This window comes from Lepidochelys kempii, chromosome 5, assembly GCF_965140265.1.
Source record: "Lepidochelys kempii isolate rLepKem1 chromosome 5, rLepKem1.hap2, whole genome shotgun sequence".
Taxonomy (NCBI): Eukaryota; Metazoa; Chordata; order Testudines; family Cheloniidae; genus Lepidochelys; species Lepidochelys kempii.
This window is the reverse complement of record NC_133260.1, coordinates 4,760,367-4,778,160: the sequence shown is the minus strand read 5'-3', so window position 1 is coordinate 4,778,160 and position 17,794 is coordinate 4,760,367. Positions and strand designations below refer to the sequence as shown.

At 46.2% G+C, this 17,794-nt stretch overlaps 1 protein-coding gene across 4 annotated transcripts in view; it reads left to right on the top strand.

Annotated features, from left to right (window-relative positions):
* The window catches only part of DNAI1 (dynein axonemal intermediate chain 1), a 275,448-nt gene that overhangs the window by 46,439 nt on the left and 211,215 nt on the right, over nucleotides 1–17,794 (top strand). For all 4 annotated transcript variants that reach the window (XR_012158826.1, XR_012158825.1, XR_012158827.1 and 1 more), the window contains 2 exons: nucleotides 1,200–1,259; nucleotides 3,757–3,891. Coding sequence is in view for 1 of the 4 variants with exons in the window: in XM_073343359.1 (XP_073199460.1) it covers nucleotides 1,200–1,259; nucleotides 3,757–3,891 (195 nt within the window). In the remaining 3 variants the exon portion in view is untranslated. The remainder of the gene's footprint in view (nucleotides 1–1,199; nucleotides 1,260–3,756; nucleotides 3,892–17,794) is intronic.

Here is a 17,794-nt window from a genome sequence, read left to right as displayed (position 1 = left end):
CCAGAGTTCCTGCAGCCTTTCCAGCTAAGGTGTGTTCCCTTTAGATCTCATTGGTCTCCCAACCTGGCCTAGCTAATGAGAAAAATCAAGGTGCTGCAGCAATTAGTGCTGATGATTTGGGTCATGCTCTTTCCTCGGAGTCAGTACTGAACTGATGCTCTAGGACAGTGCTAAGGGGTCTTGCGATGCTGGACATGCTGCCTTTCAAAAGCAATGTCAACCCAAGTTCCTGACTACTTGTGGTTATTGAAGATCTCATGACATGTTTTAAAAGAGGAGGGGTGTTAACTCTTGTGTCTTGGCTCACTTGAGTAATCGTATTCTCCCGAACTAAAATGCCCCGTAGTTTTACATGACCACAGAATTCTTTACGTTTTGTTTTAGAACCAAATTCTGTTCTCAGCTATGTATGTGGAGTTCGACTGATAATAATGGGATTTGCTTGGGTGTATTTAAAAGCAACATGTGGCTCTTAAATTATTGTGTAGTGTTGCTGTTAAGATGTGCAGCATTCCATCCCAGAGACTGCTGCACCTCAGAGGTCAGTGAAGTGATATGTATATGGAGTTGTTCAAACATTTTCCGACTGAACGGTTTTCCGCCAGAGAATGTCGATTTGATGAAATTGAAATGTTTTGTGGGAATGTACCAATTTCATTGAAATGTTTGATGGGGGAATGATCACAACATTTTGTTTTGACTTTGACTTTATATTGTGTCATTTATAATATAAAAATACAAAGGTTGAAACACTTCAACTTTTAGAAAATATAATAGTCAAAAAGAGAAAGTTGGAATGAAATACTTTGACCTTAACAAAATATTTGTAAGGTCAAAATGAAAAATTTCAGACTGTTTAATTTTGTGAAAAATTCCAAGATTTCATCCCAATTTGGGACAAAACCAAACTTCAAAATCTTGGAATCTCCCACAGAATGGGAAGTCCGTGTTCTACCGAGCTCTCTCTCTATTGTTGGAATCATCATTTAGTAACATTTATATAGCACTTTGGGATCCATTTGGATGACAGTTGCTATAAAAATGCAACACCAGGATCACTCCCCCTGCTTGGTAAATGAAAACTCTAGGCTGCTTCCACAGCTGGACTCTTCTAGGGAACAATGCTTCTGCTAAAGGAGATGGGGATTTTCACCACTGTTGTCACTTACAGATTCACTTTCATTTATATTATTTTTTAGGAAAGAGAATGTCAAATGGAGCCTCCACCTAGAGCAACCTTTTCTGCCACGGCTAACCAGGTAAACCTTTTTCCTTTTGTTGTATGCAGCGTAGCAGTAGCTGTGTCAGTCCCAGGCTATCAAGTTGGTCCAATAAAAAGATAGTACCTCCCCCACCTTATCCCTTTTCCTTTTTGTAAGTTTTTGCTGTGTCTTCAAGGGGAGTGGGATAAGGGTCTGGAGAGGAAAACGTGGTGATGTAAGTAATCCTGTATATGTTTTTAACAGTGGAAGGCATTCAGATACTACGGTGGTGGGTCCAGGTCTGGAACGAAGACCTAATAGAATAGAATTATTAATATACTAGAGTGTGGCACTATAATAGGAAACAAAATGAGGTTGTGAGGGGCCTAATGTGGGTTGTCCCCAACTGAAGACAAATTGAGAGAGGTTAGGCTGGCATGGATATGTCCTTTGGAGACCTGAGAACTGCATTGGGAGGATGGCCCTTGCAATGATCTCAGGTGGAAGATGACCAAGGGGGAGGCCAAAGACATGGTACCTGGACTAGATATCAGCAGATCTTAAAGAGTCCAATTTGCACAACAGCCAGGCATATGATTATGAGTTTTGGAAGAAGGCTATAGAAGTTGCTGATACCAAATAGGGAAGTGGCAATAAAAAAGAAGTGTGGCACTGTTAACCCAGGCTCTCGTCTCCTGCATTACTCCTAAAGAGTGAAGGTCTATTCTCCCGAAGAGCAAGTCTCAGAGGTTCTATGTCCAACTAGTTATCACCCCACTTATCAACTATGAGCCAGCCTCTCCTCCAGTAAGTCTTAAAGGAACATGTAGTGTATGGAACCGCCAAGGATTTGCTTCCTATTCTGGGGAGTTTTCCGTGGAGTTTACAAATATTTGCAAAGTGCAAGATTGTGGGTGTTTTCCATCCATTGTCTAAACCATCTAGGAAAGGAAGCAACAATTTTTTGTAATGCCTGAAGCCAAATGCAGTAAGAAATGTAGTAAAAAACACGGCCGGCCAGATTTGCAGTCTGTGTAAATTGACATAGCTTCACTATAGGTGATGGGGCTACACCAATTTACACTAAGTGAAGATCTGTCCCCAATTTATTGTGTAGTATTTTCTCTGTCTCTTTAAAAAGCTTTTTGAAAAAATAAATATTAAGCTAACACTTTTTACACCTGAAATTCACCAATGCTTTGGCTGAGTATGGAATCCAGCCAGTTTCGCTGGTTGTTTCATAGAAGCTTAATGGTCTATTTGTGATTGTTACTGATATCTGACAGTTGGCCCAGTTTGTGCTGATTTGTCCATTGTACTGGAGACACAACAGTGCACAGGAAAAAGTATTAATTTGACTACATTAACTGAAAAAACCTCTAATGTAGCAATGTGGTATGGGAAAGGGAAAATGCACCTTTGTTATGCTGAAAAACATTGCCCCAGATTATTCCTTAACTGGAGATCAGAGCATATAATTAGCATGATGTACAAAGTTCTCGTCTGTTACAGGCTGGAGGAGTTCTCTTCTGACCATTTTCTGATAATGCGACTGCTTGGGAGATTGAGAGAACAGAACTGTCAAATTAATCAAACCACAGCTGAGATTTTAGATTAAGATGCTGAAAATTAGGGGGAGAAGTTTCTGCTTAATTTTTCTAACCTCTTGTGAAATGAAATGGATTTGAACTACTCACTTTCTCAGTTCTTCTTTCTTCCTTTTGCTCTCTATCCTCTCTTAACTATTCCTTTCTTCCCCCTCTCCTGCTCTTGCCTTCACGTGACTTTCTATACAGCCCCAAAGATTTGGAATATCCTCCAACTTCTTCCCCTCCCCTCACACACCCTCTCTTCCTTCCAACCCCTGACTAATATACATTCTGCTGCCCATCTTCATTCCGATGTGGTCTCCTCCATTTTGTGTTTGAAGTATTTATCCATCTATCCATTTGGTCTGTCTGAATTAGATTTTAAGCATATCAGGGCAGGAATCTTGCCTTTTAAATGGTCATAAAGTCACATATCTTCTATACAGCACTCCATGACTAGACCCAAGCAGAAAAAAAGTGTCCTCCTGGATCCATTTGGAGAAGACATTCTGTGCTTGTGGGGCAGCAGGGCATGGCAGAAGGTGTGAAGCCATTTGCATGTTTTAGCTGGCTATTGCCTGCAGGGTCAGGCTCCAAGTTGCAGGGTGCTATGCGGTTACAATTGAGTTTCTTAATGCAACACTATAAGTTACCTCAGAAGCAGCGGCTTAATGTGCTTGTTCCATCTATTAAACACCGGTGAGTTATCGCAAGCTGGGGTGACAGAGGAAATCCTGGGGAAGCAGGGCTTTAAAAATCCTGGGGCTCAATCCTGCAGTCTGTATACAGGAAAAATGCCCATTGACTTCAAACTGATTTCAGTGGGAGTGTTTCTGGTGTAAAGACTAGTATCTTTGTGAACGTATTGATGTCTGGCATACTTGTCTATGTTTGTTTGCTGGAGTGTAATGAAGTCACCTATTAGATTAGTCAGGAAGTCCTGACTCTTGTTCTTCCTCTCTCAGTGGGAGATCTATGATGCCTATGTGGAGGAGCTTCAGAAACTGGAAAAGTCAAAGGAGAAAGAGAAGCAAAAACCCCAAGTTTCAAAGAAAGAAGACAAGCAGAGGGGAAGAAAGTTAACCTCTCTAGAGTCTCAGGTACATGCCATATGTGTAATTTATCATTCTGGGCAGAATCAAGAGTGCATATAAAACTCCAACCTGGCTGAATGTTAGCAGCTCAAACTTGCCGGGGGGTTAGCCATCTCTGAGAGCAAATAGTGATGCAGTGAGAAATTCAGAAATTGTTTTTTGCATATGCACAGTGTGAAATTTCCATTTTCAAGTTGCTGTACTCTTTATGGGAATGTAAAAAATGCCAAACCAGAACACTGATGTGAATTCTGTTCTGTGAGTGAGGTTTCTGCCTCCGTGTTACAGTACAGTTCTGTCACTGTGTAAGTTGTTAGACAATGCAAATATGGAAGAACAGGATGAAATCAGTAGAAATATTGGTTGAGATTTGCAAAACATTTTAAAGGGATTTGGGGTAAAATTTTCAAAATTGAATTCAGGCTGCAAGTCACTCAGGTTCTTTTGAAAATGTTACCAGTTGTCCATTAAAGTTACATTACATCCTTGACAGGTTTCAGAGTAGCAGCCGTGTTAGTTTGTATCCGCAAAAAGAAAAGGCGTACTTGTGGCACCTTGTAGACTAAGGGTATGTCTACACTACGAAATTAGGTCGAATTTATAGAAGTCAGTTTTTTAGAAATCGTTTTTATATAGTCGATTGTGTGTGTCCCCACACAAAATGCTCTAAGTGCATTAAGTCGGCGGAGTGCTTCCACAATACTGAGGCTAGCATCGACTTCCAGAGCATTGCACTGTGGGTAGCTATCCCACAGTTCCCGCAGTCTCCACCGCCCGTTGGAATTCTGGGTTGAGATTCCAATGCCAAATGGGGCAAAAACATTGTCGTGGGTGGTTCTGGGTACATGTCGTCAGGCCCTCCCTCCCTCCATGAGGGCAAAAGCAGACAATCGTTTCGCGCCTTTTTTCCTGAGTTACCTGTGCAGACACCATACCACGGCAAGCATGGAGCCTGCTCAGCTCACTGTCACCGTATGTCTCCTGGGTGCTGGCAGACGCAGTACTGCATTGCTACACAGCAGCAGCTCATTGCTTTATGGCAGCAGACGGTGCAATAGGCCTGATAACCATCCTTATCATGTCCGAGGTGCTCCTGGCCACCTCGGTAAGGTCGGTCAGGAGCGCCTGGGCAGACATGGGCGCAGGGACTGAAATAGGAGTGACTCGACCAGGTCATTCTCTTTAGTCCTGCTGGCAGTCCTACTGCACCATCTTCTGTCAAGCAGCCAGGAGATGAGGATGGCTAGCAGTCCTACTGCACCATCTGCTGCCAGCCAAAGATGTAAAAGATGGATGGAGTGGATCAAAACAAGAAATAGACCAGATTTGTTTTGTATTCATTTGCTCCCCCCTCCCTCCCTCCCTCTGTGAAATCAACGTCCGACAGTCGTTTCGATGAGGTCTGTCAGGGGCACCTTGAAAAGTTTAATGGAGATTCAGTCCTGCCTTAAATACATGGGGGAGGGATAGCTCAGTGGGTTGAGCATTGGGTTGTGCATTAGCCTGCTAAACCCAGGGTTTTGAGTTCAATCCTTGAGGGGGCCATTCTGTGTGACAGTTGTTTTTGTTTCTCCTTGATGTAAAGCCACCCCCTTTGTTGATTTTAATTCCCTGTAAGCGAACACTGTAAGCCATGTCATCAGTCACCCCTTCCTCCATCAGAGCAATGGCAGACAATCATTCCACGCCTTCTTTCTGTGCAGACGCCATACCACGGCAAGCATGGAGCCCACTCAGATCACTTTGGCAATTAGGAGCACATTAAACACCACACGCATCATCCAGCAGTATATGTAGCACCAGAACCTGGCAAAGCGAAACTGGGCGAGTAGGCGACTTCAGCATGGTGACAAGAGTGATGAGGACATGGACACAGACTTCTCTCAAAGCACAGGCCCTGTCAACGTGGGCATCATGGTGCTAATGGGGCAGGTTCATGCCATGGAATGCCGATTCTGGGCCTGGGAAACAAGCACAGACTAGTGGGACCGCATAGTGTTGCAGGTCTGGGATGATTCCCAGTGGCATAAGGGCACTTTCATGGAACTTTGTGACTTGCTTTCCCCTGCCCTGAGGCGCAAGAATACCAAGATGAGAGCAGTCCTCACAGTTGAGAAGTGAGTGGCAATAGCCCTGTGGAAGCTTGCAAAGCAAGACAGCTACCGGTCAGTCAGGAATCAATTTGGAGTGGACAAATCTACTGTGGGGGCTTCTGTGATGCAAGTAGCCAACACAATCAAAGATCTGCTGATATCAAGGGTAGTGACCCTGGGAAATGCGCAGTTCATAGTGGATTGCTTTGCTGCAATGGGATTCCCTAACTGTGGTGGGGCGATAGATGGAACCCATATCCCTATCTTGGCACTGGGGCACCAAGCCGGCGAGTACATAAACCGCAAAGGGTACTTTTCAATAGTGCTGCAAGCACTGGTGGATCACAAGGGACGTTTCACCAACATCAATATGGGATGGCCGGGAAACGTACATGACGCTCGCATCTTCAGGAACTCTGGTCTGTTTCAAAAGCTGCAGGAAGGGACTTTATTCCCAGACCAGAAAATAACCGTTGGGGATGTTGAAAAGCCTATACTTATCCTTGGGGACCCAGCCTACCCCTTAATGCCATGGCTCATGAAGCCATACACAGGCAGCCTGGACAGTAGTCAGGAGCTGTTCAACTACAGGCTGAGCAAATGCAGAATGGTGGTAGAATGTGCATTTGGACGTTTAAAAGCGTGCTGGCGCAGTTTACTGACTTGGTTAGACCTCAGCGAAACCAATATTCCCACTGTTATTACTGCTTGCTGTGTGCTCCACAATATCTGTGAGAGTAAGGGGGAGACGTTTATGGTGGGGTGGGAGGTTGAGGCAAATTGCCTGACCGCTGGTTACGCGCAGCCAGACACCAGGGCAGTTAGAAGAGCACAGGAGCATGCAGTGCGCATCAGAGAAGCTTTGAAAACCAGTATCATGACTGGCCAGTCTACAGTATGAAAGTTCTTTTTTTTTCTCCTTGATGAAACTCCCCCATTCCCCCCCGGTTCACTCTACTTCCCTGTAAGCTAACCACTCTCCCCTTCGATCACCACTTGCAGAGGCAATAAAGTCATTGTTGCTTCACATTCATGCATTCTTTATTAATTCATCACACAAATAGGGGGATAACTGCCAAGGTAGCTCAGAAGGGGTGGTGGAGAAGGGAAGCACCAGGAGGGGTGGTGGAGGAGGGAAGGACAAGGCCGCACAGCACTTTAAAAGTTTAAACTTTAAAACTTATTGAATGCCAGCCTTCTGTTGCTTGGGCAATCCTCTGGGGTGGAGTGGCTGCGTGGCCTGAGGCCCCCCCACCGCGTTCTTGGGAGTCTGGGTGAGGAGGCTATGGAACTTGGGGAGGAGGGCAGTTGGTTACACAGGGGCTGTAGCAGTGGTCTGTGCTCCAGCTGCCTTTCCTGCAGCTCAACCATATGCTGGAGCATTTTAGTTTGATCCTCGAGCAGCCTCAGCATTGAATCCTGCCTCCTCTCATCATGCTGCTGCCACCTTTCAGCTTCAGCCCTCTCTTCAGCCTGCCACCTCTCCTCCCGGTCATTTTGTGCTTTTCTGCACTCTGACATTGTCTGCCTCCACACATTCATCTGTGCGCTGTCAGTGTGGGAGGACAGCATGAGGTCAGAAAACATTTCATTGTGAGTGCATTTTTTTTGCCTTCTGATCTTTGCTAGCCTCTTGGAAGGAGAAGATCCTGTGATCCTTGAAACACATGCAGCTGGTGGAGGAAAAAAAAGGGACTTGTATTTAAAAAGACATGTTTTATAGAACAATGGGTACACTCTTTCACGGTAAACCTTGCTGTTAACATAACATTACATAGCACATGTGCTTTCATTACAAGGTCACATTTTGCCTTCCCCCACCACGTGGCTAACCCCTCACCACTCCCCGCTCCCCGTGGCTAACAGCAGGGAACATTTTTGTTCAGCCACAGGCAAACAGCCCAGCAGGAACGGGCACCTCTGAATGTCCCCTTAAGAAAAGCACCCTATTTTAGCTAGGTGACCATGAATGATATGACTCTCCTGAGGATAACACAGAGAGATAAAGAACAGATGTTGTTTGAATGCCAGCAAACATACACTGCTACGCTTTGTTCTGCAATGATTCCTGACTACGTGCTACTGGCCTGGTGTAGTAAAGTGTCCTACCATCATGGATGGAATAAGGCTGTCCTCCCCAGAAACCTTTTTCAAAGGCTTTGGGAGTACATCCAGGAGCGCTTTATGGAGATGTCCATGGAGGATTTCCGCTCCATCTCCAGACACGTTAACAGACTTTTCCAGTAGCTGTACTGGCCATGAATGCCAGGGCAAATTAATCATTAAACACGCTTGCTTTTAAACCATGTATACTATTTAAAAAGGTACACTCACCAGAGGTCCCTTCTCCGCCTGGCGGGTCTGGGAGGCAGCTTTGGGTGGGTTCGGGGGGGTACTGGCTCCAGGTCCAGGGTGAGAAACAGTTCCTGGCTGTCGGGAAAACCGGTTTCTCCACTTGCTTGCTGTGAGCTATCTACAACCTCATCATCATCATCTTCCTCGTTCCCCAAACCTACTTCCGTGTTGCCTCCCTCTCCATTGAAGGAGTCAAAGCACACAGTTAGGGTAGTAGTGGCTGAACCCCCTAAAATGGCATGCAGGTCATCATAGAAACGGCATGTTTGGGGCTCTGACCCGGAGCGGCAGTTTGCCTCTCTGGTTTTCTGGTAGGCTTGCCTCAGCTCCTTAAGTTTCACGCGACACTGCTTTGGGTCCCTGTTATGGCCTCTGTCCTTCATGCCCTGGGAGATTTTGACAAATGTTTTGGCATTTCGAAAACTGGAACAGAGTTTTGATAGCACGGATTCCTCTCCCCATACAGCGATCAGATCCCGTACCTCCTGTTTGGTCCATGCTGGAGCTCTTCTGCGATTCTGGGACTCCATCATGGTCACCTCTGCTGATGAGCTCTGCATGGTCATCTCTGCTGATGAGCTCTGCACTCACCTGCAGCTTGCCATGCTGCCAAAGAGGAAATGAAATTCAAAAGTTTGCGGGCCTTTTCCTGTCAGTGCATCTGAGTTGAGAGGGCTGTCCAGAGCGGTCACAATGGAGCACTCTGGGATAGCTCCTGAAGGCCAATACCGTCGAATTGTGTCCACAGTACCCCAAATTCAACCCGGCAAGGCTGATTTCAGCGCTAATCCCCTTGTCGGGGGTGGAGTAAAGAAATCGATTTTAAGAGCCCTTTAAGTCGAAAAAAAGGGCTTCATAGTGTGGACGGGTATAGGGTTAAATCGATTTAATGCTGCTAAATTCGACCTCAACTCCTAGTGTAGACCAGGGCTAACAAATTTATTTGAGCATAAGCTTTTGTGAGCTACAGCTCACTTCATCGGATCTGATGAAGTGAGCTGTAAATCATGAAAGCTTATGCTCAGATAAGTTTGTTAGTCTCTAAGGTGCCACAAGTCCTCCTTTACTTATTACATCCTTGGGGTTTTTTAATTTAATATTTTTGTATTGTTAAAAATATACACCTGCATTTTCAAACCTGACTTCTGATTTGGATTGCCTCAGTTTGGGCATATTGAACTTGAGCTCCATTATTTATTTTAATGTAGAATTATAGAAGAGAGACCTACCCAAAGGCTTGTCTAAACTCTACAGTGCCACTGTAGCACTTCAGTGTAGACACTACCTACGCCAACAGAAGGGATTCTTCTGTTGTCATAGGTAATCCACCTCCCCAAGAAGCGGTAGCTAAATCTATATGGAGATTTAGGTCAGTTTACCTACACCGCTCAGGGGTGTGGATTTTTCACACCCCTGACTGACATAGTTAAACCAACCTAATTTTCTAGCACACTAACTAATTATACAATAGATTAAAATCCCAGCAGCAGCAAAATGATCATTCCAATGGGAGTGCAGCCAGAGCCAGACAGCTAACTATAAAGGGTCCATCAGACCCCGTTGTCTTTAGGGAAGCATAATCTCAGCCCTCTCTGAAACCTGGTCAGACAGATGTATTTTGCAGCATCCCCAGAGAGTCGCCACATTTGGGCTGTTTCCCCGGGGGTGCTCTACCCCGACTCTGCCCCAAGGCCCTGTCCCAACTCCAGCCCCTCTCCCAAGGCCCCGCCCTCGCTCCGCCTCTTCCGGCCCCCCTCCAACCCTTTCCCCAAGGCCCTGCACACCTGCCATCCCCAAGCATCTCCCCCAGCTGCCAAACAGCTGATCAGCAGCTGCTGCCAAACAGTGGTGGCAGGTGAGTGCTGAGTACCCCCCTTTTTTTTCCCATGGGTGCTCCAGCCCTGGAGCACCCATGGAGTTGGCACCTATCCGCTAGTCCCAGGACACTTAGGGCTTTATAGGTCATTACCAACACCTAAACTCCACCTGTAGATCAATAAGCAGCCAGTGCTGGGGTCACGTGCTCCCTGCGAGATGTCCTGTTCAATAAGTGAGCTGCTACATTCTGCACCAGCTTCAGTATCGGAGGCCAGGTCTACTCTACAGACTTATATTGGTGTAACTCTGTCACTCAGGGGTATGAAAAATCCACCACCCTGAGTGACACAGTTATATCGACCAAACCCCCGGTGTACACAGCGCTGTGTCGGTGGGAAACTTCTCCCGTTGGCATAACTACCACCTCTAGACGGTTAACTACACTGACGAGAGACGCTCTCCTGTTGGGGAAGGAGCATCTTCACTTAAGTGCTACAGTAACTGATGCAGTGTTTTAAGTGTAGACCTGCCCTGAGTGGTTTAAAGTGTTGTCCGTTGCAATAGGCCTTGAGGTGACAAAAGCGTGGATAACAGTGGCAAGGTTTGCATCTGAAAGAAAAGGTTGCAACCTCCAGGCCACAAGCAGATGGTGAAAAGCTGTCTGGGTTACGGTTACAATATGATTGTCAAGCAGGATCTGGGGTCTAAAATCACCCCTAAATTGTGAACTCTAGCAACTAATGGCAGACATAATCCCTAAGGTGAAGGGGCTTGTATTACCTCCACCGTCTCCTCCAGCTGCTTCTCCTGACTCATCATCATCTCATTCGTCTCTGGGTTAAGCGTCTGTCAGCCTGCTCTCAGCCATGCCCTAATGAGAAGGACCTGATTTTACAAAGTACTGAGCGTCCATCCTTTGTAAAATCAGGTCTCTTCCACCTGTCTTAGGTTGGGCACCCAAAAATTGAAGCATCTGTAAATGATGAAAAGGTATAATGAAAGAAAATGATCTGGGTTGACCCACTATTTGTAGGCTTTGTGGTAGAAGTGACTTACAAAGGAGAAAAAATTGGGGTTCCAATTGGGGTTCCATATTTGCTCTGTTATGATGCATAAAGAAAGCCTGAAAGATTTGTGTCAAAAAGACAGGAGGCAAGCGGGGATTTTCTGCTTCGTTTGTACATGAGCGATTCAGGTCCCATCTTGGCTGAAAGACTCTGGTGGCTAGAATACAAATGAAGTGATGACATCACATGAGTCAGGAGAGTGAAAATCAAGCATTTGAGAGAATACACTGTACCCCGGATGGGCTGTCAGCAGTGGGATTGAACCTGGTGCTTCAATACACATGAGCTACTACTGCCCGAGCTAGAAGACCAATCTCTGTTAGCTAAGGCTATAGCAGGCTCATCAACCTGTATGTGTGACCCTGTCAGCCCCGAGTGTGTTACAAGAGCAGTAGGGATTTTTAATCAGACTGTTCAAAACTTAGGGTGGGGGGTTGTTAATTCCTATTTAATGTCAATGTTTCATGAACCCTTGGGAAGGAGGAAGTCTGTACACCAGTGATCTTCAACCTTTTTACGCACAAGATCACTTTTTGAATTTAAGTACAACCCAGGATCTACCCTGCCACTTCTCTGAGGTCCCGCCCCTTTCCCAAAGCTCTGCCCCGCTCCCTCCAGCCCCCCCCTCCATTGCTTACTCTCCCCCACCCTCACTCATTTTCACCAGGCGGGGGCAGGAGGTTGGGGTTCGGAAGGGGGTGCGGGCTCTGGGCTGGGGCCAAGGGGTTCAGAGTGTGGGAGGGGGCTCTGGGCTGACCCTGGGACAGGGTGCTGGAGGGGGTGAGGGGTGCAGGCTCTGGGAGGGAGTTTGGGTGCAGGAGGGGTCTCTGGGCTGGGGAAGAATGTTGGGGTGCAGGAGGTGGTACAAGGTGCTGGCTCCCGGAGGGGGGTCAGGGATGGGGAAGGAGGTTCGGAATGTGGGAAGGGGGTTGGGGTGCAGGAGAGGGTATGAGGTGCTGGCTCCGGGAGGGGGCTCAGGTCTGGGGGTTGGGGTGTGAGCTCCCACTGGGCGACACTTACCTTTGGTGGCTCCCAATTGGTGGTGCAGCAAGGGTAAGGCAGGCTCCCTGCCTGCCCTGGCCCCACACCACTCCCGGAAGTGGCCAGCATGCCCCTGTGGCCCTGGGGGCAGGCACGTGGCTCCGTTCACTGCTCCTTCCTGCAAGCACGACCCCCGCAGCTCCCATAGGCCGCAGCTCCCCATTCCCAGCAAATGGGAGCTGCAGCGACAGGGCTTGCAGGCAGGAGCAGTGTGTGGAGACTACTGCCTCTCCCAGAGGCTGAGCGGGAGTGCTGGCCATTTCTGGGACCAGCGTGGGGCTGGGGCAGGCAGGGAGCCTGCCTTAGCCCTGCTGTGCCACCAGACTTCTTGTGGCCAGAGATCACAATTGACTGGCAGAGGGTCCAAGATCGACCAGTCGATTGCGATCTACGGGTTGATGACCACTGCTGTACACAAACGTGCACCAGTTTAACTAAAGGTGTATTTTAAAACTCATTTAGTTAAACTGGAGCAATCCCTGTGTAGACATTCTTATTTTGGTTTAAAAGTGACTTCTTTGGTTTAGATTTCTCCCTCCCCCTCCCCCCGAATTAAGCTAATTGAAAGTAAGACACTCAGAGCAAAATAAGAGCATCTTCACAGGGTTTTGCATCAGGTTTACTAAATGGGTTTAGACACTGATTTAACTTAAACTGGTGCAACTTCTGTGTGTAGGCAAGGCCTTTGTTAAAGATGTGACACCTTCACGTTTTGAGTTAAGGTGTGAGACCTGTCAGTCAAAATCCTTTGAGACCACCAAGCAGTCCTCCAGTAAACTAGATCAGACATGTTTGATATTTCGAAGGTATCATTATTATTTATTACTGGTGTAGCATCACCACTGTTGATCACGCTTTAAATAAACACATACACACCGATCCTGCAGGATCAAAGATTGATGACACACAGAAAGCTAGCAGGATTGGGCTGTTGGTTTAGCCATGTACCTGTCTCATATGGTGCACCGTGTAAGGGGCTGGTTCTGCAATGCTTATGTACGTGAGTTGTCCCATTGAAATCCATGGGATTTTTAGTTTGAGTAAGGACTACTTGCATGAGTAAATGGGGCAAAATCAGGCCTCAAGTCAACAATATAATTATTTGCTTGGAACTATGGGACTGCCAAAAGCAGATCATTAAACTGAAATAGAAATTAAGCTACATTACACCAAACTGCTGCATGCTTCATTGACGACAGTGGGAAGTTTTAAATTGACACTTTGATGATCCCCTTGGCCTTTTCCTTTTCACTATTAGCTCTTTCCAGAGGTGACTCCCGGAAACTAAAAGGGCAGTATGTTCTGAGCAAGTGAAAGGAAATGCTGCTTCTTGCAAAACAGTCAGCCTGCAGAATTCAGAGCCACGGGGGGACATTGAGTCACATTCTTGGGTGTCAAATAAAGCATAGAGAATTTCCTGATTGCTAACTCTGGTGCTGTGCAAACTGAAATGATCAACTGAAATAATTCAGGACTAGAATCTTTTATGTTTACTCCTGGTGAGCAGTATCATACTCCATGAGTGAGCCCATTGAAGTTAAAGTATCAAGGGTATCAGAATCTGGACCTTGGGGTGTATAGTATTGTGCCCTTGGCTAAATGCATCCTAAATAGTTTTTTTTCAGACTCCTCAAAAGCAGAGCTGGTCAAACACTTAAAGAAAAACAACAACAACAACCAGGATTGGGGAATATTTGTATACATAAAAGTGCTGATTTCAGTTCACTGTAATTAATGGGGCGATAGCTGTAATCTGGAAGCACCTGGATGACTGCTGGGTATTTGTGAAAATGTTTGCAAATCCTGAATGTTAGCAAATGGTTCAGCTGAAAATTCAACCCAGAAAGTGTGTGGTTTGTTAATCACTCGCTATTCTCAGTTCTGCTGTTTTAAAATGAATCCATTATCCAGCCCAGTGACAGTAACTGTCCCATGTTCATTAGGTGACCAAGGACACCGCACAAACAGCTAAACCCTGGTCTACACTGTGAGTTTAGGTCAAATTTAGCAGCGTTAGGTCAATTTAACCCTGCACCCGTCCACACCACGAAGCCATTTTTGTCGACTTAAAGGGCTCTTAACATCAATTTTTGTACTCCTCCCTGACAAGGGGATTAGCGCTAAAATCAACATCGCTGGGTAAAATTTAGGGTAGTGTAGACGCAATTTGACGGTATTGGCCTCTGGAAGCTATCTCAGAGTGCTCCATTGTGACCACTCTGGGCAGCACTTTCAACTCAGATGCACTAGTCAGGTACACACGAAACGCCCCGGGAGCTTTTGAATTTCATTTCCTGTTTGGCCAGCGTGGCAAGCTCATCAGCACAGGTGACCATGCAGTCCCAGAATCACAAAAGAGCTCCAGCATGGACCGAATGGGAGGAACTGGATCTGATCGCTGTATGGGGAGACGAATCCGTGCTATCAGAACTCTGTTCCAAAAGATGTAATGCCAATACATATGCCAAAATCTCCAAGGGCAAATGCGAGGTGTTTACAATGCTCACAACTGCAGTGGTGATCAGAGCGGGCTCCCGCTTGCAGTGCTATGGCCTATGTGTGGACAATCCAGGAAAAAGGACGAGAAATTATTATCTGCTGCTTTCACGGAGGGAGGGAGGGAATGGTCACTGATGACATGTACCCAAAATCACCTGTGGCTACCTTGTCTGTTATCTCAATTTTTTTTAATTAATAAAGAAAGAATGCATGGTTTCAAAACAATAGTTACTTTATTTCAAAGGTGGGAGGGTGGTTGGCTTACAGGGAATTAAAATCAACAAAGGGGGCGAGTTTGCATCAAGGAGAAAAACACACAACTGTCACACCATAGCCTGGTCAGTCATGAAACTGGTTTTCAAAGTCTCTGTGATGCGCAGCACACCTTGCTGTGCTCTTCTAATCAGTGTCTGGCTGCTCAAAATCGGACGCCAGGCGATTTGCCTCCCCCGCCATAAACGTCTCCCCCTTACTCTCACAGATATTATGGAGCACACAGCAAGGAGCAATAACAATGGGAATGTTGGTTGCGCTGAGGTCTGACCTAGTCAGCAAACAGTGCCAGCGAGCTTTTAAATGTCCAAAAGCACATTCTACCACCATTCTGCACTTGCCCAGCCTATAGTTGAACTGCTCCTTACTACTGTCCAGGCTTCATGAGCCATGGGAGCAAGGGGTAGGCTGGGGTGGGCGCGACCGCGCGGTGCTGCTGGCTGGGAGAGCAGCCTGAGGCAGAAGCCTCCAGCTCTCAGGAGATCAGGATAGCAGAGCTGCAGCGGAAGCAGTGGAGCGAGCAAAACACCGTTGATGAGGATGGCTCGCAGTCCTACTGCACCATCTGCTGCAGAGTTGCCGCAGATCAGGATAGCAGAGTTGCAGCGGAATCAGTGGAGCCGTTCACCCTTGAGGCGAAGGCACCCAGGAGCTGCTGCTGTGTGGCCAAGGCAAAGGAGCAAGAGCCCTGGAGCTGTTACATGTGGAATGTGCAGCTGCAAGGGCAGAAATATGATGCACCTAAAATCTAAAAAGGCCCGCACATTTCCCAGAGTCGCTACCCTTGATAACAGTCAATGATTATTGATCAATCAATGATCATTGATTGATAACAGTCAATGATAATAGTCAATGATTGCATTGGCTACTTGGATCACTGCAGCCCCCACAGTAGACTTGCCCACAACAACAGTGGTGACGGTGAGCTAAGCGGGCTCCCGCTTGCAGTGCTGTGGCGTCTGTGCGGTTAACCCAGGAAAAAAGCCACGAAACAATTGTCTGCCTTTGCTTTCATGGAGGGAGGGAGGAAGGGAGGGAGAGAGGAGCAACTGACGACATGTACCCAAAACCACCCACGACAATGTTTTTGCCCCTTCAGGCATTGGGAGCTCAACCCAGAATTCCAATGGGCAGCGGAGACTGCGGGAACTGTGGGATAGCCACCCACAGTGCACTGCTCTGAAAGTCGATGCTAGCTACGGTACTGTGGACGTACTCCGCCAACTTACTGCGTTGAGTGGGGACGCACGCAATGGACTGTATAAAACTGCTTCCGAAAAATCGACTTCTATAAAATCGACCTAATTTCATAGTGTAGACATATCCTAAGAGTGAAAACAAACAGTTCATGGACAATCTGTCATCTGAAATGATTTACCCTTTGTGACTGTCTTTAGCACTTTGCTTGTTTGGGATGGCGTGTTTGCAGGAAACAGGGCTGGCATGAGGGCCTTGGCTGTCTTAAACCCTGTTGTGGAGCTAGTGCAATATTTCCTTCCTGTGTGTTCAAAGTTTCTTCGAAAGCAGGGAAGACGTGTAGCTCTAATGTGTTATTTGGTGGTGGTGCAGAAGTTACAGGTTCGGCATCAGGGGGATTTATGTGTTCTGGATATTTTATTATACATCAGCAGAACCCTTGTTTCTAAGGAAGTAGCGGAGTTATACATTGTGACTGGCCTGCTGCTGAAATGTAAACACGAAGCATTTATCAAAAAGGAATATCAATGACAGGTCAAGCCATTTGTTTTCAAATCCCTAGTCCATTATCCAGTCCTAACGTATGATTCCATTCGCCTTATTGCTGTTCTGTAAAATAGTATACTTCAAAAAACCAAACAAAATATTTAGTTAGCTGGTGAGCTTGTGTTTAGAGTCAGAGCCAGGTCAGGAGTGGCTTACAGCGGAAAAATCAATTTCAAATGGACCTTTAAAAAAAAATTTGGCCTATCAAGTCCATTGAAGATTAATTTGAATAAGATACAGAATTAATCAATCCTGAAAGAGAAAGTAACCCAATTAGAAAATAGCTTACTTTGATTTATATTCGTGCCATATGGGGGTTTATTCATGGTTACATTACTGAAGAGTTACAGCCTAACGGGCTAATAAGAAAACTGACATATGACTTTTCCACTTCTTCTAGACAGAATTTAATTGGCTCACGCTCAGTTCCTGTAAACAAAGACTTTTTAAAAAGTCGGCCTATTTCATACTCACCAAATTAAAACAGACGATCATCTTTAAGGCAGGGTCTAGCATTCATAGAATCATAGAATATCAGGGTTGGAAGGGACTTCAGGAGGTCATCTAGTCCAATCCCCTGCTCAAAGCAGGACCAATCCCCAACTAAATCATCCCAGCCAGGGCTTTGTCAAGCCTGACCTTAAAAACCTCTAAGGAAGGAGATTCTACCACCTCCCTAGGTAATGCATTCCAGTGTTTCACCACCCTCCTAGTGAAAAAGTTTTTCCTAATATCCAACCTACACCTCCCGCACTGCAACTTGAGACCATTATTCCTTGTTCTGTCATCTGCTACCACTGAGAACAGTCTAGATCCATCCTCTTTGGAACCCCCTTTCAGGTAGTTGAAAGCAGCTATCAAATCCCCCCTCATTCTTCTCTTCCGCAGACTAAACAATGCCAGTTCCCTCAGCCTCTCCTCATAAGTCACATGTTCCAGTCCCCTAATCATTTTTGTTGCCCTCCGCTGGACGTTTTCCAATTTGTCCACATCTTCCTTGTAGTGGGGGGCCCAAAACTG